At 50.4% G+C, this 21,643-nt stretch overlaps 1 protein-coding gene across 10 annotated transcripts in view; it reads left to right on the top strand.

Moving 5' to 3' along the window:
* The window catches only part of TTC28 (tetratricopeptide repeat domain 28), a 590,183-nt gene that overhangs the window by 502,943 nt on the left and 65,597 nt on the right, over nt 1–21,643 (top strand). For all 10 annotated transcript variants that reach the window (XM_075898910.1, XM_075898909.1, XM_075898911.1 and 7 more), the window contains one exon: nt 177–342. In XM_075898910.1, the coding sequence (XP_075755025.1) occupies nt 177–342 (166 nt within the window). The remainder of the gene's footprint in view (nt 1–176; nt 343–21,643) is intronic.

Genomic DNA, 21,643 nt, shown 5'->3' with positions numbered 1-21,643 from the left:
AGCATGCTGGACTACCTCCTGGAGAGCCCTCTGGAGACACGGCGCCGCATGCTTCGCTCCATTGCTGCTGGAGATGTCAACCCCTCAGGACAGTTGTACTGCTTTCTTTGGCAGTTTCTGGCAACGTGCTCCCTTCCCCACAGTTGGTAATGCTGGCAATGAATATCTCCTTGCAGGAATTCTGAAATTTCATGAATACTACCTGGGCGATGGCATGGCAGAGAATGCCGGGGACATCCATGAAGCAAGCAGCGTGGCCTTCCAAACAGTGACTAATTCTGCTCTGGATCTCTACATCTCAAGTGTGCGAGAAGCACTGGGCGTGGACTCCTACTACACCCGGTGAGTAAGGGGTTCACACCCTGATGCTCCCGCCTGGACGCTATGTATCCAGACAGCCTGAGAGGAGCGGAGACGGCTCAGAACTCTGATTCTGTGGGCCAAATTATAAATGAGCTTCAGCCAGGCAGATCTGTTTTGTATCTGGTGCCATCTGCGCTGCCAGTACTAGAGTATGTGCATGCAGATGGGGTTTCTACTCACAGCCTTGGCAGCTAGATGTCTCGTTATGTGCTAGAGATGGGCAGATTGCATTCACAGCTACCCATGTAATTAATTTCCCCTCAGAGATTGGCTCAGGAAAAATTGCTGTTGTAACTTGGGGGAGAACATTTTAGAATTATGTCCATTTATGGCTGGGTCTCAGCAAATAACTCACCATTCACCTGATGGTGAAAACTGGTAGAGATTTCCTTGAGTTTTCCATTGTACAGGTATATTCCACAAATATTTTTGCACAATTTTTATTCTATAGATTGAACACCAGTACCCTAAATTCACGCTGCTTGCTTAACAGTGATGGGTCTAATGAGCCACCTGGTAACGTTTTGATTCCCTGAGTGGATGAACACATCAGCACTTCCTGAACTGAGCTCAAACAATTACCCTTTGTCCTCTCCAAACACTTCAGCCAGCAGGGTGGACTCTAGGGCATTTCTACCCTTGTGAATTGAATAGGTAGGAGATCCTGCCATAAAGAACATGACAACACTTAGGCCATATCTACACAGTCGTCTATGTTGGCAAAATTTATGTCACTCTGGGGGATGAAAATGCACCCTAGTGAAACATAAGTTTTTCTTCAAGTGCTTGCTCATGTTGATTCCATTATAGGTGTGCATGTGCCTGCTGACATGATTGTCAGAGATTGTTGCCTTAGTTGTATCCACGGGGCTGATTGTGTTGCCTCACTGAATACCACATTCATGCATCAATATATCAGGTGCTGCCAGCTGTCCACACTCTCAGTTCCTTCTTACCACACGGTGGTGTTTATTGGGAGTGTCTTGCCATGCATGGCCAGGGCCAACAGTTTCTCTAACTTTGAGACAGAGACCGGAGGGCTTTGTAAATAGTTTACTTATAATTGTGTTAAGTAGTTTTTCAGTGTTAGAGACCCATTAGGACTTCATCCTAGGTGACGTGTGCCTTGGTCTCCAGGAATTAAGCCCTCCTCAGGCTGCAGCAAGCCTATGCCTGTTAGTGACCCTCCACAGCAGCCATGTCAAGTGCCAAGAGGAATTACATGTGAAGGAGACGTGTTGAATCTGTAAACACGTTTTGGCCCAGGACCCTGAAAGAGTGCGAGGGCTCTCCTCATGGAGACTATCTTAACACCAGCTTCCAAGCTGCCCCAGCTGGGCTCTGCCCCAATTGCCTTGGCCTCGGTGAGCAGCGCACCCCCAGCATTGGGCTCTCGCTGACACTGCAGAAGAAAGGCCATAGGATATTGGGCAAAGGAGCCAGTTCAAGCCACCCATCTACACCAGGTACATGGACTTGCTTCTGCAATCAGGGCCCTTAGCCCCCAAAGCACTAGGGGGCCCAGACTTGTGGTGGGACTGACTAGGGATGAAATAGTCTAGTCAATTAACCAATTAACCCATAAGCAAAAGCTTATAGGTTAATGCCAGTACATTTTTTATCAGGGTGGCCAGCAGCCCAGCTCAGTTCCAGCTTGCACTGGATCCTGGACCTACCCCCACTGCAGCTCCGCATTTAAAGTGTGTTAGGAACTAGGCAGGCAGGCAGCCTGGCTCAATTCCAGCTCATGCCGGGTCCGGGTGCTCAGATCCCTTCCCCCTGCACAGGGGCTGCCCAGGGACTATAGACTAGTCAACTAACTGGTAAGAATTCATGAGGTTCATCGATTATTCAATTGACCGATATTTAACATCCCTAGGACTGACGCCTCCCCGTGATCTCTTCCTGCCTAAAGAGCAGAGGCCTCTGCCTGGGCCTCTGGTACTGCATGCACTCCAGGAGACAGCAAAGGCTCTCTACGAGGGCATGCCAGCGGCCAAGACCCGCCCACAGGCCAGGTGATCGCCGGCAATCTTCCGAGCTTTGGAAGTGCCTTTCAATTCCTAGGCACAGGTCTCAGAGGCTTGCCCAAACACCATTCGCAGTCGCCACCCTCTCGATGCAGGTTGCCTTTTTTCTGCACTGTTTTCCGTACCACTAATCCTTCTTGGAGTTGGCCCCTGTCAGCTGCGCTGTAGGACCAATCTCTATCATGGTACTGGTCCTCCCCAGCCCTGGCACCGATCCTCTTATTTGAAGTGACAGGTTCCATTCACCAGGAGCGACAGCCAGCCTGCAAACAGAGGCATCGACGGAAAGGGATTTCTCCATCATGGAAGGGCAGGTTAGCCCCTGCCAAGGCACTGCTGGTGCGATTGTGCACCAGAGCCTGCATGGACTTCTATGGCCAGTGCAGTATGTGGGGCATGCTTGTGATGCTAGTGCTCCCTTCACACCACTCGTCAGCTTCCACCTCAAGAGCAAGAGCGGGCACTGGGCTTGGTGTGAGAAACACACTCGGTGATTGGGGTAAGTGCCTGCTCCCAAGCCTTCTTGCACCCTGGGGGATGATGCTCCAGAGTCTCCCCCAGCATCACAAACATCATCCTCATCCCTGGATGAGGCAGTCGTGGGACCCTCGAGGGCCAGTCCACCTGACTTTTCTAAAGAGTTCCCATCCCTGCTTTGACTGATGGCCAAGAACTTGGGGCTAGAGTTGTCTGAGCAGATGGACATGTTGTTAAATGTGCTCTCGGCATCACCTCCTGGCCTGTGCTGCACTGTCAGGGTATATCTAGACTACATGGCTCCATCGACGGAGCCATGTGGGTTAGTTTACTAGACATAGGAAAATAAAGCGGTGATTTAAATAACCGCTGCTTCATTTACATCAAAATGGCCACCGTGCTGAGCCGATCAGCTGTTTGGCGGCACAGTGGGGAAGCCTTTGTCGACTGTCCCGGTAAATCGCATTCCACAAGGCATAATGAGGCGGTTGACAAGAGCTTCCCTTGTCGACCGCGGACCGTCCAGACTACCGCGCTGTGCCTCCAAACAGCTGATAGACGCATCACGGCAGCCATTTTGATGTAAATGAAGCGGCGATTATTTAAATCGCTGCTTCATTTTCCTATGTCTAGAAACCTGATCTACATGACTCTGTCAACGGAGCCATGTAGTCTAGACGTACCCTCAGTGCACAATGGCATCCGGAAAATTGCCACAGCCCTCTGAGAAGCTCCCACCCAAAAGGGCTGGAAGGCCCAAAGGTTTTGAGAGCCTGTAAACCAACCTGCCCACCTCCAGACTCACTGGTTGTCTCTGCAGCCAACAAAAAGGACAGCAAAGACACACAAGTTCAACCCGCAGAAGTTTTCAGGAGGAAAATTTACTCTACAGCCAGCTTGCAATTTGGGATGGTGAAACACCAGGTTCTCTTGAGCAGATACAGTTTCAGCATATGGGACTCCCTCTGTAAATTCATGGAGTCCCTCACCCAAGATCTGACCTAGCAATTTGGCTCCCTCAATGAGGAGGGTACCATGACAGCAATGTGCTCCCTTCAAAAGTTGGGAAGCGACTGACTGGCATGCAGGGTGGTTGCACTGGCATTGGTCATGAGGCACAGCTCCTGGCTTCAGACTGCTGGCCTGTCCCAAGAAATGCAGACTTCAATCCAGGACATCCCATTTGATGGGAATGGACTTCCTGCAGAGTAGATGGATGTGAGGCTGCATGGGTTGAAAGATACTCAGGCCACGCTTCACTTGTTTGGTATACATATGCCATTATCTGGAAGGAAGCAATTCTGGCTGCCCTCGTTGTCAAGGCCTTGGCAACCTCTATATGGGTCTGCAAGGAGAAGAGAGATGTGAGCTATAATTGTTGCTGCCCTTCCTCGTGCTGCTCACCTGCACAGCCCAATCCAGCAAAGCACCCAGGGAGGAAGAGGTGATTGTTTTGAGGGAGTGCTCAAGAGCAATGCCCCAGTCATCTCCCTTGGCTAACCTGGTTCTTTCCTGAACCATGCCACCCCTCCTGTTTGGCCTGGTCACAGGTTGCCTCACACCATGGCATGCTGGAGATAGTATTTTGAGTTGTGTCCCAAAGTTCTTGCCCCCTCCACAGCACCCCACTTCCATCTCCATTCCTCTTCAGAGGTTCTTCTCACTGTCTCAATGGCCAGCACCAGCTGCCCCATTAGAAAGGCAGCATAAGGGGCACCCTGAAGGTAGGGAGGTGGTGGGGTGGTAGGTTCCTGCACCCGGGGACAGTGGAGGAGGTCCCTGGGACATTGAGGGACCGAAGTTCTAATCCTGAAAGCAAAAGGGCATCTCAGGCTTATTCTAGACTTGACACCTCAACAAGACTTTCATAAAGTGAAGTTTTGCATGGTCTCCCTGGCCTCCATCATCCACTCCCTGGATCCGGGAGACTGATCTGCCACCCTCAACTTGAAGGATGCTTATTTCCATATCCAATGGTCTTAGACCCTTCCTCTGTTTCATGGTGAGCAGACACGTTTCTAGTTTATGGCATTGCCCTTTTGTCTCTCATTGACCCTGTATGGTGCCAGTGGCTGCTTATCTGGGATGTCAAGGGGTCCAGGTTTTCCCATATCTGAACAATTGGCTCATTAAGAGCCCATCTCTGGAACTTGTGCAGAGGAGCCTCAGTCTGATGCATTCTGCTTGCTGCTGCCTGGACCTGTTAATAAATGACAAAAAATCCACTTTAAGGCCTGTGCAAGAGATAGAGTTCATTGGAGTGGTTCTTAACTCCATGTGGGCCAGAGCCTTCCTTCCAGAGCTGCGTTTTCAGGCCATGTCTGACCTGGTTTCCCATGTGAGAAGTCACCCGGTCATTACGGCTCACACCTTACTGTGGTTGTTGGGCCATTGGCCATGTGCATATATGTGCTTGGTCATGCTCGGCAGTGTTCCCTGTAAGCTGAGTGCTTGGGTAGCCACCCAGGAGAGTCAAATGCTGCCCAGCTGATTAGCAGAGCACCCACAGAGCCTACATCCGGTAGCTTGTATTTCTACTGGTGGTGCACAACCACACATTTCTCACAATATAAAATTTATTCCACACAAAGATGAAAAAGGTCGTTGGGCCTTTTGTGTGCAGCAGGTTGTTCCTCTGGCACCAGTAGGAAAAGGTACCTTTGTCCCGGAATTGTGGCAACTCGTCACAGAATCAGAGAAATACAGAGCTGGAATGCCATCGTCCATCCCCCTGCAGCTGAGGTGAGATTAGGTCATTGCCTTGCTCCTGGATGGGGGAGTGCCACATACTGGCAGGGGGAAACATGAGCTCTGCTGTGCCGATCGGCTTCTTGCTCTTGATACCTGAATTTGGATGCAGTCCAGACTTCCTGAATGAATTCAGAATTGCAGCCGAGCTGCTTAGTGCAGATAGCAGATTACGAGAAAGGGATCAGCACTGCTCATTTTGTGTGACCTGCGAGGCTGCTTGAACCACACTCTGCTGCTGCTCAAAGGCATGAAACAAACCCCTCAGCTCAGACACATGAGGGAAGCGCTGTGCCTGTAGCAGACTGCGATGGCAATCGAACACATCCACGGGACTGCAACAACATGGAGTGAGAGGACGGCTCTCCAGGCTGCGCCGGAGACGCTCCCCACTCAGATCAGTCACAGTTCCAGCTAGGCCGGAGCCTGCTTTGGCTACCCTGGATGAACACTCTTTTGGACCCGGCGGTCCTGAAAGATGCAGCTGACAATTCTTTTGTGGCGTGGGTAAGTGCCTGGCAACTTTGCATCTGCCCATGTTTGGAGGTGTTGCTCATAAGAACATAAGAACGGCCGTACTGGGTCAGACCAAAGGTCCATCCAGTCCAGTATCCTGTCTGCCGACAGTGGCCAGTGCCAGCTCTCACCACATCAGTCTCTCCATTGATTTCAACTTCCCCTTTCTAACTGGCACCATGTCCTTTAGTCCACACACGTGTGTGCCAGGGTCCTCAGCGAGTGACTCCCTCCCAGATGGGATCTAGTGAGACACTGCTGAGGTGGGTAGCAGTAGTTTGGCATATCCAGGGGGTAGCCCAAAGGCTTTGCTGATAGCTTTCCTGATTAGGCCACTATTCCTGGAGCAGAGGGCCTGAGACTTGGCTGGCAAGTGGGAAATAATCTAATGATTTTGCTTCTCCTTTTTAAACTTTGCTGGAGAGCCTTAGATAGCTCCTGAGATTGAAGCTGCTAGCAGGTGGACCACTTGCAGAGCAGATGGCTGGTGCATAAACTCCATCCATGAGACGTAAACTTGATCATCTGTCTCTCGTGTGTGGGTTCCTCCTGGCCTCTCTGCTTCTACATATTGAGATGTGACCTAAAGTCCTCCTAGTGCTGGTAGGAATGCAAGGAGTAAGCTTCACCTCCACAGATGGCAGCCAGCTCCACACATCCAATGGGGCAGTAGATCAAAGGGGACGAATGTCACCTGCCAGACTAGCCACTCTGCCCACCTCCCCATGAGGCTCCAGGTGTCCCATTTTGTTTTCAGGTCTGAGCGGAGAGGACTCAGGAACCACAGTGCAACTCTGTGGCAGAACATTACAGCAGCCATTTCTGTGAAGTGCAGGAGCTGTAGTGAAAGTGATGGGTTTGAAGTGACAAAATCTCAGGTTTCCTGGGGCTGTCATAGACTGTGAAGGCCTGTTGTTAGCCTTTGAAGAGCTCAGATGAATAATACAATGTGTGAGTCTTAATAGGCCATGAGAGGTAGAATTGGCTTTAAAAAGTCAGTCACTTCCAATAAAATGTGTTGGCCACACAAAGACAATCTCATTGTGACATTCCATAATTGCTTTGTCCTTTATCCCTTTGCTAGTTTTCCAACTGCCTGCTAATCAGACACATGCCCCGGGGCGGGGGAGACGGGGGTACTCTTCAAAATAGCATCTCTCCCACTCCAAACTCCTTGGAATTTGGAATGCAATGGGTGTGACTGGCCTCCTGCAGTACACCCAGAGGCACGCCTGCTCACAGCACCTGCAAATGGAAGCAAATACTCACCAGCAGCCACACCCCACAGAAACAGTCCCCCAGGAACCTATTGCTGCAACCCTTTGGCAACCTTGTCCACATATCTATGCAAAGGACCCCATCACAGAACCTATAAGTCACACCATCAGGAGCACATACAACTGCACATCCACTAATGTGATCAGTGCCATCAAGTGCCAACAGTGCCCCTCTGCCATGTACATTGGCCACACTGGCCAGTCTCTGCATCAAAGGACAGATGGACACAAATTAGACATCAGGAATCGTAACACACATAAACTTGTAGGGGAACACTTTAACCTCTGGACAATCAGTAATGGATTTAAAAGTAGCCATCCATCTACAAAAGAATTTTATCACCCAGTTACAAAAAGGGACAGCAGAACTAGAGTTCATTTACAAATTCAACACTGCCAATTTAGGCTTGAATAAATATCTGACCTGGCTAACACATTACAAAGACAATTTTCCCCCTCTGCTATTTGCATTACTACATCACATGCTATGAACGGGATACAGCTACCCCGACTTAATTAGCCTCATTAACACTGATAACATTGCAATTGACAGGTAACTGCTTTTGCTCTTCTATAGACCCTGGATTCTGTCATTTCCACTCCAACTCATCTGCTGAAGTACGTTTCGCCTAGGAAAGCTTCTGACCTAATAAATCTGTTAATCTCTAAGGTGCCACAGGACTTCTGGTCACAGCCCGCTATGGCATTCACAGCTAGTGCCCATGCAGGCCAAACAGACTGCCATGCTCCCTGAAAGGGTGGAACCCTCTGCAGATGGGACCCAGGTTAGGGATCCACCACGGGGGAAAGGATGAACCTGCTGAAGAGCAGGACATCACTCCTCAGTCCTCCAGGTTATCATGGAGCAGGTTTGCCCTATAAAATGGTACACTTCTAATCTGCCCTGATGCTGCCTGCTGGCAGGGCCATTCCTAGGCAAGATGCAAGGCCTGGGACAACTCCTCTCCCCAGTATCCCCCTCCTCCCCAGGCTCCCATCCTACCTCTGCTCCACACATGCCCTGCCTCAGCTCTACTCCAAGCTCTGCCCCTGCTTCTTCCCCATGCCCGAAAGCCACTCCCCAAGCAATGCAAAGTGGGGAATTATCGGGGGTGGGAGGGACTGGCGAGAGGTGGCAGCCGAGGTCATGCACAAACTCACCACATCAGCAGAAGCTAGAGCAACCAACTAGATAGCGGTTCCTTTCAGCAAGAAGGTGTGGAGTTCTCCCACCTACACCAAATAGGCATACAGCTCCTCTGGACCTGACTGTGTTGCACACCGAGTTGGAGAGGGAACAACGTCCTTGCCACTGTCACTAGCATGGTAGTAAGAGAGAGAAGTTCTCTCTGTGATAGACAGACAAACAGACAGACATGCAGTGGGTTCACCACCACTGGCGCTCTAGCCTTCTCCCTCCTTGCTCCCTCAGTTGCAGGCCTTGTGGGAACTAGAGTAGCCTCTGAGGGTTGGGAAACGTGGAAGGTATTTGCCAGTTTTGTTGTATAAGAGGGTCTCCTATTTCACTAAATTTCAGCTAAGGGTATGTCCCTACTGTTCCCCAGACAAGAGTTTGAGTTGTGGCTGGTGATAGGCAAATATGGGGAGGAGGCCATTGGGTGGGGCTTCAAGACCTTTGGGTGTTTCTCTCACTGTCCCCGATGTTGGTTAACATGAGAAACGGTTCTCTCCTGGAGAAAACCTGAACACAAATAATGTGTCTCCATGCAAGTGTCTGAAGCTTTGAGAAGCAGCTGGGCCCTTGTCAGTGGCTGGAAATACCTGAGAGAGAAGAATAGCAACCCTTCGAAAACTAGCAAGAAACAGCATACGCAGCTGCAGAAATCCAGCCTGCCAGTGATTTGGGCCCATGATGACTTCAGCCAAGAACACTCATAAATAGAGACAATTTACAGCACAGGAACTTTCAGACTCTATAGTCATGTGCTGCTGAGGAGATTCTTGGAAACTGCCTGGAAATTTATGAGCTGTTTGTGAATGAAATTCTTGTCCCAACAGCCCTCTGCATTTGTAGAGTCTTCTGGACTGGTGGTAAGTCCAGTGTGAGTAGAAGTATTTTCACCTACATTGTGAGGAAGGGGCCTGTGCAGAGCTCTACCAAACAGAAAAGAAACTTTCTCTTGTTGAGCAGGAGGATGGCTCTCCTATCAGGACCATCATGAATTTATGTCACTTTCTATCTGCCTTCCAGTGGAAATCTGCCAGTTCAACCCTGCCCTGCCGCTAGATGAGAAATCGCTTGTGGGTGCCTCCCACTCCTGGGATGTGTCTACACTGGTGGGTTCTTGCACAAGAACCCTTGTACAAGAACACATCCACACAGCTATGTGAATTTGTGCAAGAGCATCCATGGCCATGTGGACGCTCTCTTGCCCAAGAACCCCCTGCCGCGCGTCCACACTGCCCTCTTATGGAAGAGGGCTTACACTTGTTAGAAAAGAGCGTAGCTTTTGTGCAAGAAGCCCTCTCTTCCAACGCTGTACTATAAATCTTCTTGCACAAGAGCAGGCAAGAAGTATGGACGTTCTGTGGGTTCATGTGCAAGAATGGCCGTTCTTCCGCAAGAGCCCACCAGTGTAGACATAGCCCTTGAGACTCCCCCACCATCTTTTTTTGCATGGTAATATTACCTCAGTCCTGTAAAAGCTAAACATGACTCACAAGCTCTGCAGCGTAAGGCCAGGGAGTTAAAAAGCTGTAACTGTACAGGCATGAGCAACAGGCACTGTCATTGGGAAGAGTGATAAGAAAACTATATAGCTAGCAACTGACTCTGTCCCAGACATTCCCAAATCCACGGTTTATGAATTCTTCATTATCCCTCATCTGACTATAAGTGGATTCATTCTGCCGAGGGGTATGACCTTCCAGAAACCCAGGGATCGCTCCTCCAAGGGAAGGCTGCAGCTTTTTGAAATACACAGCACTTGAGCAATGTTTTAAAGCGGGCTCCTGGCAGAAGTACTGGGAGTGCCTATGAGCTCCTCTGTATCTAGGGGAGTAGAGGTGAAAGTGTAGGTGGCCTCCTTCCCATGAAAGCCCAGACCAGCTTGAACCACAGTTTCAGCTCCATGCAAATCGTAATAATCAGAGCTTGACAAGCAGCGGCGAGCTCTGCTCGCCAGCCACGCAGTTTGGCGCGCTGCACATGCGCTGACCGCACTGTGCAGCCACACCGGGCTAAAATCTACTCACCACAGGTGAGTAGATTGCCCTAATTGTCGAGCCCTGGTAGTAATGATCCGTCGATTGATGCCAACACATCCAACACTGAATGAGACACGAGGGCACCAGCTCTGCCCTCATGCTGTGTGGTGGGGAGGGTTTTGGAATTGTGGAGATCTTAGACCATGTATCCTGCAGTTCTGTGTTGCTATTGGTTGCAGACAGACTCTTAGGGCTCCACTGTCCAGCAGCCCATGGGCTGGAGTGCTCTACTTCCCCCCATTACAGAGAAGCTGAGTGCAGCGGGCTAGGAGGGCAGTGCAGCGGAGTCGAGCAGGTTGTCAGGCTGCTGCATGGTGAGTGCAGAGAGCAACCTCTGCTGCTGCCCTGTGCCAGGCCCCACATAATCCCACAGGTCCCTCCTGTCCATAGGATGGCTGGTGTGGCCACTCCTGGGCCTCCAAAAGTGAAGGGCCTGGTGTGGCCATGCCAGCTTGTCCTATGGACATGTTGATTCTGGTTGCTAGGGCTTTTCCACCACCATGTTCCCCAGTGGTGCTGCGAGGGGAGAGTGTTGGGGGGAATCTGGAGTACCCTCCTTCACCCCAAAACTTGCCCAAACCTGGGTCCCATCCCACAGCTTCTGCCCTGAGCCAGAGCCCTCATACTGCTGCACCCCAGCCCTCATTCTCAACCCCATCCCAGAGCCTGCACCCCCAGCCTTCTGCCTCAGCCCGATCCTCCTACTACACTATGAACCACTTGGCCCCACCCCCACCACATGAATTTAGTTACATGCACCAATATGGAGGTGATTTGTCACACATCCCCTCGGTGTCACACATCACCTTCTCATTGGTGCACATAACAAGATGCAGTCTGCTCAGTGGCGGGAAAAACTGCAGGGAACATTGAGCCCAAAAGCCCTTTATACATTATCCAGGCAGCCTCTGAACCCTGTTCACGCCTTGGGTGAACAGTAGTGTCTTTGAAATAAACTCCTGCTTCCCTAAACATTTCCAGTAATTAGCTACATGGATTAATGTAAATCTCCCACCATTTGCAGGTGATTTGCTGTATACTTCAAAGAGGAATTAAGTCAGTGATATCACTACATTCACAGTTCATTAAAATATTAATTGCTCCTTTTTATCTCTGAATTAACAGAACACAGTGATAGACAGGAACTGTTTGGTTACATTGTTGACTTCTAATAATTTATACAGAAACTCAAACATTATCTACCAATATGTCTCTCAAGGTTGAACCTGGGTCAGGTTGCTTGCTAGTTGAGTAACCCTTTGTTACAGAAGTGTAACATACACTTCTGTATTCACTTTCTGTACATGTTCATGATTTGATAACATCTCAGAGGGGGAGCCATATTAGTCTGCCACTTCAGAAACAAGAAATAGTCCCGTGACAGCACGTTAGAGACTAGCAAATACATAGAGAGAAATGGTATCACAACTTTCCTGGGTAAAACCCACTTCTTCAGATGAAGTGAGTTGTACCCGCTACAGCTTATGATTTTATATATTTTGGTTGGTCTCTGAGGTGCCACAGGACTGCTCGTTGTTCCTGATTTTATAGACCTACATCTTATCGCCTCTTAGTTACCCCTTTTCTAAATGGAACAGTCTCAGTTTTAATCTTTGAAAGTATAGAAGCTGTCCCATATATGTCTAATCTCAGAAGGAGGAGGGAGTAGTGAGGGCTGGGAGCAAGGACCTGCATTTCCCCCAACCCTCCCTTTGCCCTGCTGTTGCCACTGTTGCCCTACCTCTTGGGTTGGAGGCTTGCCCCTTTAGGATTAAAAATATTTAGGAACAGGGTGTTGCCTGCAGCCATTACCAGGGGCAGGCTTAAGCCCAGCCTTTTGGGGCAGACCAAGGGTGAGTGTGTGTGTTGTATTGTGGTGGTGGTTGTTGTGCATGTGGCATAGTTTTAATTTATTTTATTTTATTTTATTTTATTTTATTTTTTCTGGTGAGAGCAGCACATTTGCTATTTGTGTGGTGGCCTATTCGGTGTGTGGTGAGAGCAAGGAAAGGCAGGGGAGGGTTCTTGATAAGAGAAGGTTCTCCCCACCGAAGGTCAAACAAGGGGTGTGTGTGATGTGGGATCCTCCCCCCATTATGTGTTGCAGCCCAGGCGGGGTGGCTAATGGAGAGAGTTCAGATGGCATAGTGGGCATTGCGATGAGCAGGGGGAGATAGGGTGGTGGGATTAGGATGGGCCAGCAGAAGGGAATGAGGTTTAGGCAGTTATGAGCTATCCCTTGTTCTGGTCCTGTTCCCGGCTTCAATGACCCTGGGAACTTTAACAGCTGGCTGTCAGGCCTGATGGTGCTGTTGCTGAAAGCCAGGTCGGTATCCCACAAGACAGCAATCATCAATGATTTAATCCTGGAAGAAAGGAGCCGACCTGATCTGTATCACTGCAACCTGGCTGGCAGGGAAGGGAGGTGTTGACCTCTCCCAATTGTCCCCAGCTGGTTCTCAATCAAGCACCAGCCTTGGCTTGGCAGTCAGGGATAGGTGGTGGCGGGTTACCACCTCACCGGCCAGGGCCCTGGTCCAGCAAAGTGCTATATTTGAGTGTCTGTACCTGGTGTTCAGTGGCTGGGATAAGTTGGGTGTTCTGCTTATGTACTGCCCACCTCGCTGCTCGAGACAGCTGAAGTGATTGCGGACATGGCATTGAGGAGTCCATGGCTTTTGGTCTTGGGGGACTTGAATATTCACGTCGAGGCTCTCCTGTCTTGTCCGGCTCAAGACTTTATGGCCACCATGACGATCTTAGGACTATCCCAAGAAATAACTGCCCCCATTCATGTGGCAGGTCATACGCTCGATCTGGTCTTTTGGACTAAAGTTGATAGAGAGTTTGGGATAAAGGATGTGGTTACACTCCCTTTTCATGGACCGATCACTGCCTGGTCAAATTTAGACTATTTGCTGATCTTCCACTCTGCAGAGTGGGGGACCGATTAAGATGATCTGCCCTCAGAGGCTGATGGATCCAGAGGGTTTTCTGAGATTCCTGAGAGATTGTTTCGCCATTATAGCTAGTGCTCCTGCTGATACCCTGGTTGATATATGGACCATCGAGGTAGCCCGGGCAGTGGACATCATTGCTCCTAAGCACCCTTTTTGGGCTAGCTGAACCAAGTTTGCTCCCTGGTTTTCTGGGGGTTGCAGGCAGTGAAACGGGCTGTGCAATGGCTAGAACACCAGTGGAGGGGAACTCGAGCCGAGTCCAATCAACTGTGGGTTAGAGCTGACTGCGAGCCTATTCCGTGGTGGCACTGACAGCAAAGAAAAGTTACTTCCTCATCCTCATCGCATCTGCACAATGCCATCCAACACAAGTGTGTCAAGTGGTGCAAGGCCTCTTACGGCCTGGCCCTTGTGATGAAATGGAGGAGCCCTGAGCAATCCACTGTGAATTGTTTGCAAAGCACTTTGCAGATAAGATGGCTCACATCAGGTCTGATTTGGACTCTGGCTGCCATGTAAGTGGGGTTCAGCCCCACACTACCCAGTTGTTTTTCTTTGGAACAGTTTCCATTTTTGCAGACCAAGGCTGTGGACAAGGTGCTTGGAGGAGTGCGGCCGACCATGTGCTTGCTCGATCCCTGCCCTTCGTGGCTTATTAAATAGAGCCAAGAAGGGATAACAGTCTGGGTCCAGGGGATTGTTAATGCATCTTTTAGATCCGGGATGGTTTCTGCCACCTTGAAAGAGGCAGCAATAAAGCCGTTCCTTAAGAAGCCTTCCCTGGACCCACACAGTGTGAATAACTATCGCCCAGTCGCTAATATTCCTGTCTTGGGCAAGGTACTTGAGCAGGTGGTGGCATTGCAACTCCAAGCTTTCTTGGAAGAAACGGCTTATCTTGATCCATTTCAGTTTGGCTTCAGGCCTGGTTTTGGAGCAGAAACCACGTTGGTCGCCCAGGTAGATGACCTACGCCAGGAGATAGACAGGGGGAGTGCATTCCTGTTGATTCTCCTGGACCTCCGGCAGTTTTCAGTGCCATCGACTATGGTATCCTCCTGGAGCACCTGGTGGAGTTGGGTATTGGAGGCACTGTTCTGTAATGGTTCTGGTCCTACCTGTCGTGACACCTTTAGAAGGTGGAGCTAGGGGGCTGCTATTCAACTCCATGGTGATTGTGCTATGGGGTCCCGCAAGATTCTTTCTTGTCCTCTGTGCTGCTTAACTTCTGGGAGAGGTCCTAAGGAGTTTTGGAGGACGGTGCCATCATTATGCAGATGACACCCAACTCTCTTTCTCTGTGACATCTGAACCAGGTGTGGCAGCGACTGATCTGAACCTGTGTCTGGAGGCAGCTTTTGGACTGGATAAGGTCAAATAGGCGAATCTGAATCCAGATAAGACTGAGGTCCTGTGGATCAGGAAACTGTCTGTCTGGGAATGTGGTGTGTTTCCTGTTCTGGATGGGGTCACACTCCCCCTGAAAGAACAGATGTGCAACTTGCAAGTTCTCCTGGATCTTTTTTTAACATTTGAGACCCACATTTCCTCAGTGGCAAAGGATGCTTTTGGGCAGCTTCAGTTGATCTGCCAGCTGCAACCCTTCCTGAATAAAAACATCCTGGCTACAGGGGTTCATGCTCTTGTCACATCCCGACTGGACTGCTGCAATGCGCTCTACGTGGGGATGCCTCTGAAGAGTCTTCAGAAGCTTCAACTGGTCAAGAAAGCAGCGCTTGAGTTTTGACTAACGCTCGTTATTCTGAGCACATTATGCCGGTGCACCAGCAGCTGCACTTCCGGTATATTTCCAGGCACAATTCAAGGTCTTGGTTATGATTTATAAAGCCCTACATGGGTTGGGACTGGGGTATGTGAAGGACCCTCCCCTCCTATACGAACCTGCCCAGGGACTGAAGTCGGCTGGGGAGGCTCCACTCCATGTTCCTTCACTTATGGAGATACGGTTGACATCTGGGTGGAGCAGGGCCTTCTCCGCCTTCGCCCCCAGGCTATGGAATTCTCTGCCCTGGGACACTGGGCTGGCACCAGCTAGAGAGTTAAGTGACTAATCAAGTAGTTGACTACCCAGTAAGCATATGCTTATCATGTAGTTCAGTCACTGCTTGACTAGCTGCTTCTCACCCCTGCAGAGGCTCAGGAACAGGAGCCGATGCTGGGGTGCTGGTGCTGCGGGCAGCTCTTGCTACATTTCAAAAGCAGAGGCGCAGTCATCAGGACTGAACACGAGCAGAGATTGAAGCATTCCCCACTCTCCCTGGTTTTCTCACTGCGCCTCTGTCTTCGAAATGTCTCTGCCTCCCTCCTCATCAGCTAATCAAAATATTTTAAATAAAATAAATAAATAATCATTTTTGTTGCTGTTTTCTGCATGTTTTTCAATTTTAATCTATTGACACAATGTCTGTAGGGGGCATGAAACATGCAGGCAGTATTCAAGATGGGGGCATACAATGGATTTACATAGTGGCATAGGGGTATTTTTATTATCTTTCCCTTTCCTAATGTAGTTCCCATCATTCTGTTCACTTCTTTAACTCCACTACTTATTGAGCAGATGTGTTCAGAGAACTATCCTCAGTGATTCCAAGTTTTCCTTCTTGAATGGTAACTACCAATTTAGACCCCATAATTTTGTGTATATATAGTTGCGATTCTTTTTTCCAGTGAGTATTACTTTGTGTTTGTCAATATTAAATTTCATCAGCCTTTTTGAATTAGGGTGTTCATGTTACATGAAGCTGAGGAGAAGGTGCAAATTGTTCTTAAGTACCCATTGTTTGGTTGGTTAAGTCATTAGGCTGTGGAAGGCAGTGTGCTGGCCAGGTGATGTCTTCCTTCAGACCTTTGTGATGGTCCCAAACCTGTAAAGAAAGTTAAGTTCCAAGGCTTCCCTATGGAATTGGCCTGACACAACACAGTGATTTTGAGATTCATTGTCTTTCCTGAAGTGTAACACCCAACATTGGACATGGTGCTCCAGCTGAGATCTCACCAGTGTTGAGCAGAAACAGACTTATGTATGATAGTCCTATGAATACCCCTTCAGAATGGTATTGGCCTTTTTCACAGCTGCATCATATTGTTGAGTCATGTTTACATCATTTTCAACAGTGCCACCGTCTAGCTCAGTGATCACCAACCAGTCGATGGGGATCTACTGGTAGATCTTGGAGCCTCTGATAGGTGATCTTGACTGGTTTGGCCAAGAAGGTATCAAGAGCAACACTTCAGCTGCCCCTCTCTCCACTGCTGTGCATCTCCTACCCTTTGCCTTGGAGCTGTTCCCCTTTCCCACCTTGTATTCTATCTCCACAGAATGGGGGTGGAGGGGTACAACAGGACTTAGGATGGAGTTTGCTGGCTGCTTTTGAGAGTGATGCAGGGTCAGGCAGGGGTGAGCCTGTCTTAGCCCCACTGCACCCCCACCCAGGAGCCACCTATGGTAAGTAGTGTCCAGCTGGAGCTTGTATTCTGAATCCCTGTCCCAGTCATATACCCTCTCCAGCACCCCAAATCCTTGCCCTAGCCCTGAGCCCCCTTATACCCAAACTCCCTTACAGAGCCTAAACCCCCTCTCCTCCAGCCCAACTCCTGCCACAGGCTCAGCTCAGAGCCCCTCTCACACTCTGAATTCCTTAGCCCAAGACCAAAGCCTGCACTCCAACCCTCTGCCCCTGCCTGAATAAAGGGAGGAAGGATGGGGGAGGGAGGGAGGATGGAATGAACAGGGGTGGGGCCTTGGAGAAGGGGCAGGAAGAAGGTGGGCCAAAGGTATTTGGGTTTGAGGTAGATCCTGGATTGCACTTAAATTCAGAAAGTGATCTCAGACTTTAAAAGGTTGGAGACCCCTGGTCTAGCTAGTTGTTCCCCATTTATTTAATTTCATCTTGCAGAATTCAGACCGGTTCTCTGATTTGAACTCTAGGTTTGAATTCTAATCCTGTTTTCCAAAGTGCTTGCAACCCCTCCCAGCCTGGTGTTACCTCGAAGTTGTAGTAACATACTCTCCACTCCATTATCCAGGTCTGAATGGGCAGTCCTGGTCCCAGGATGGACCTCTTCAGGAACCCACTTAATTTTTTTTCAATTTAGGTTTCATGTGCTTAGCTAGCTGCTTTTCAAATTCTTGCTTAGCCCCCCTTACTATACTTTTACATTTAGGGTTTCCCCCCCCCAGATTGGGTTTAAAGAATGCACCCGGAAGTCAGAGCACTGGGGGTCTGTGCACACTGGCAGGCAGAGAGGGGCTTTTCTCGCTGCTATGCCGTTCCCATAGCCTGGCTGTCATCTGGCACTCTCCCAGGGCCACACCACAATGGCAAGAGACTTACCACCTACCAGAGCCTCTCTGGCTCAGGTCAGGGGCACCTGGCAGCTGAAATGGAAAATGTGTGCGCCTAGGAGGTGGAGGCAGCAGCAGGGCGTCTGTGTTGTGGCCATGATGCACAGGTTGAGAAGGAATGTCCTTAGGCAGAAGGTGATCAGGATGTGCAGGCATGGAGGGAGCCGTGTGCGCAGTCTGTTCCCAGCGTGGCAGTCAGCTTTGACACTAAGTGGCTCACTTTATTGAGAGGGCAGCAAGGTGCAAATGGCTGAGGCTGGAGCTCCTGCTCTGTCCCTGAGGTCTCAGAGCTGGCTAAGTGTGATTTGCAGGAGGGAGGCTCCCCCGCGCACAGTGCAGCAATTATGGACCCAGATTCTTTTCACTCCATGGATTGAACCTCACACGCCACTTTGAAACTACTCCCCACCAAGTACTGTGGGGCTCTCCATCGCTTGGTGTCACCAGGCCTGCACATGCGAGGCCCCCGAAAGAGAAGACAGCATCTGCCCTCCTAGAACCCCTGCAGCTGCTCTCTGCCAGTGACTCCCTTCCTGTCAGCAGAGGGCAGAGAGAGTTACCTAGGAAACATGCAGGAACTCCAAGACAGCTGTTTGACTCCCCGTTCATGACCCAGCCAGGTTTATTTTGCTTTGTTTAAAGGCAGAACACAGCTGCCTGGCTGCCTGTGCTAGGATGGGATTACCCAGCAGCCTCCGGGAACACACACCCCATCCCTCTGCATTAGTCAAGGAGCTGCCCTTTTGTGAATAAAGTGCCTAATTGTGGGGCGCTAGCGGGTCAGGTCTACATTATATAGGATCCTCACAGCAAACCATCCAGTTAAAAGGATTTTGAGATGTGCTTGCCTTCCTGTTTAGACAGCTGATTCCCAAGGATGCACAGGACCTGCTGTGCTGAGCAAATGAATTCAGGTTTCTGTCTTCTTCCAGGAGTTCTCCCCTTCCTGGGATAGGCACTGAGAGCTGCTTGTGGGGCTATGGGTGTGATCCCCTCTGTCTGCAGCTCAGAAATAAAACCCAAAGGAGAAACTTTTGGGAAACCAGTTCTATCAGTCATGTGCTGCTGTTCAGTCAGCTCCTCATTCTTGGCGGTTGCTTTGGCTTTGGACTGGGCTGATAATAGAATTTGCGTGGTGAAGAGAGCACTGACCTGGAAGTATATTGCTATGGCAGCCTCTGGCTAGTGCAGAGATGCTGAGAGAGGCCAGCAGCCAGTGTCTGCACAGACATGTAACTCCTGGCATGTGTTAGCAAGGTTTGTGAGCTCTTTATTTTGAACATTTGTCCTAGCACATTTTCCGTCTGGGGTACAAAATCAGTTGCTCTTCCTTGTTTTACAAAGTGACTTTTGGTGACCAAAGGCAGCATGGTGACCCCCTAGAGCCGTGGTCCCCAACACGGGCATTTGTCTGTGCCCGCCATTTGTCTGCGCCCGCCATTTGTCTGCGCCCGCCAAGTGTTCAGGGCTGGCCTGGCCCCGGGCACGTGGCGCATGCGCGGTGCCGGAGTCAGCCCCGGGCGCGTGGTGCACGGTGAGCTCTGGCCCCGGGGGCGCCGCGGATTCACCCCCCGCGGCGCTTGGGGGGGGAGAAGAGCGCCAGCGCCGGCCGGGGCGCGCGGCGCTTGGGGGAGAGAGGGGGGAAGAGAGCGCCGGCCCCGGGCGCGCGGCGCTTGGGGAGAGAGGGGGGAAGAGAGCACCGGCCCCGGGCGTGCGGCGCTTGAGGGGAGAGCGCTGGTCCCAGGCGCGCGGCGCTTGAGGGGAGAGCGCTGGCCCCGGGCGCGCGGTGCTTGGGGAAGGGGGGGGGAGAGAGCGCCGGCCCTGGGCACGCGGCGCTTGAGGGGAGAGCGCTGGCCCCCAGAATGCGGCTATTGGGGGGGCCCCGCCCGGCGGGCGAACGGCCACGCCCCCTGGCACCCGGCAACCCCAAATGGTTGGGGACCACTGCCCTAGAGTGATGAACGGTACAAGAGTGGTTAGTCAGATGTTGGAGCAAACAGGAGGCGTGGCTGCATGTGAGGAATGGTGTGAAGCTGCTGAGACAGAGTGAGGCCATGCTCACATCCTCCAGCCTTCCAAGTCTGCTGGCTGAGAGAGCTCTCTGGTTCTGGACTTGCATTTGCACTTGGAACACATAAGGCCACCAGTCAAACCAGACATTGCAATCTCAGCCCTGATAATATAAGATTCACCTGTGTTTGTGCAGCACTGTTTTCCAAACTACAGACATCTAGGAGTCATTGCAGCTATGCAATGCACTGAAATGAAGCAGCACAGAGCATGTGTGACACGCTTAGCCTTGAGAGTAATCCTTTTCAGAGAGGCATGAAGGAGCCTGCAGTGCCACCTATTCCTGCAGCTGGAAGCAGGCTGCAAACAGACTGCTTACTTCTGGAGAAAGGTTTGTTTTTGCAAAAACAGTGTTTGAAGTGTGAGCACTTCAGGGACATGTAGCTCCTTGATGAAGGACTCTAATTGGTGAGGAAGACTCAGGAAGTAGAGCAGGAGAGAGATGCAGAAGCTACAAAGGCTCGCAGCCCTGGCTCCAAATGTTTATTGGCCACAATAAATATTTTCCTAATGTCAGCTCTGCTGTTCTGAGCAACTTCCAGCTGCTCTGCGGATGGATGAGTAACTGGCCTCCCCAGAGTGGTTGGTTATTGAGCATTTTAGTCTCTCCAAGACTTCATATGCATTCACTGCTGCAGTGTAGACAGACCACAGCAAAATGAGCATGAACTAGGCCTTCTTGAAAGCACAAGCCAGAGCCATCCTGCTCAGTGAGGAGGACGCAACTTCATGCAGCAGGGATGTGTGCAGAGAGAAGAGACTCCTACGCTCTGTTCCTGCAGGCATTGGTGTACAGCCAGTTCCCATGGAACTGCAGCATGGGGCATTGTAATAGTGCTGCTCAGTTATGACTGGGCCTGGCAAGACCCCCTGAGTCTCTGACTGCAGGCAGATTTCACAAAGTACCTTTCCTCCTTGGGTTGTGGTTAGTCCTTAGAGCTACTGCTATGTAACCTGTACAGGGGGAGAGAAAAATTGGGGTAGGGGAAGAAAAGCAAAAGAGTAGAGAGCGATTCCCATGCACACACACACATGCACAGATAAGCTTGTGTGTCCACCATCAAAATACCTTCCATAGTGTTTTGCGTAAAGACCAGGGTGGTTGTTCTTGCAAAGCTCCGTGAGTGGGACATGGGTTGGCACAGCCTCTCTCCTGGCTTCTTTCACAGTCAGTTTCATTTCTGTGGCGAACCCCAGGGGGCAGATGCAGTGAACAACTCCCTGTTGTCAGTCACCAGACAATCTATGTTCCAAGTGACTGGCCCACTCCAGAAGGCATGCACATAGCTAACAAGATTTGGGCAGCTCTGTGTGTAACATCTGTGCAAAGAATGTCATATGGACAGGGGGTGCCACAATTGCGCATAAGGTAACTTGTTAATACCTTTCCTAAATCCACTCCCTCCGTGCACTTACACAAACACACCACACCTTAGGAAAGTATATACCAAAATGTGTGTTCAAAGAGTATTCTTTAGGAGACAAAGTCAAATGCTTGAAAATGAAAAAATGCCAGATGTCTGCACAATTACTGCTGTTTCCGTCGCCCGTCCAGTCTGAAGGATTTGGCACGTTCAGTCTGGAAAGCAGTGTGGTCCCTTGAGATTT

Source organism: Pelodiscus sinensis, chromosome 15 (assembly GCF_049634645.1).
Source record: "Pelodiscus sinensis isolate JC-2024 chromosome 15, ASM4963464v1, whole genome shotgun sequence".
Classification (NCBI taxonomy): domain Eukaryota; kingdom Metazoa; phylum Chordata; order Testudines; family Trionychidae; genus Pelodiscus; species Pelodiscus sinensis.
This window is presented reverse-complemented; position numbering and strand designations above follow the sequence as displayed.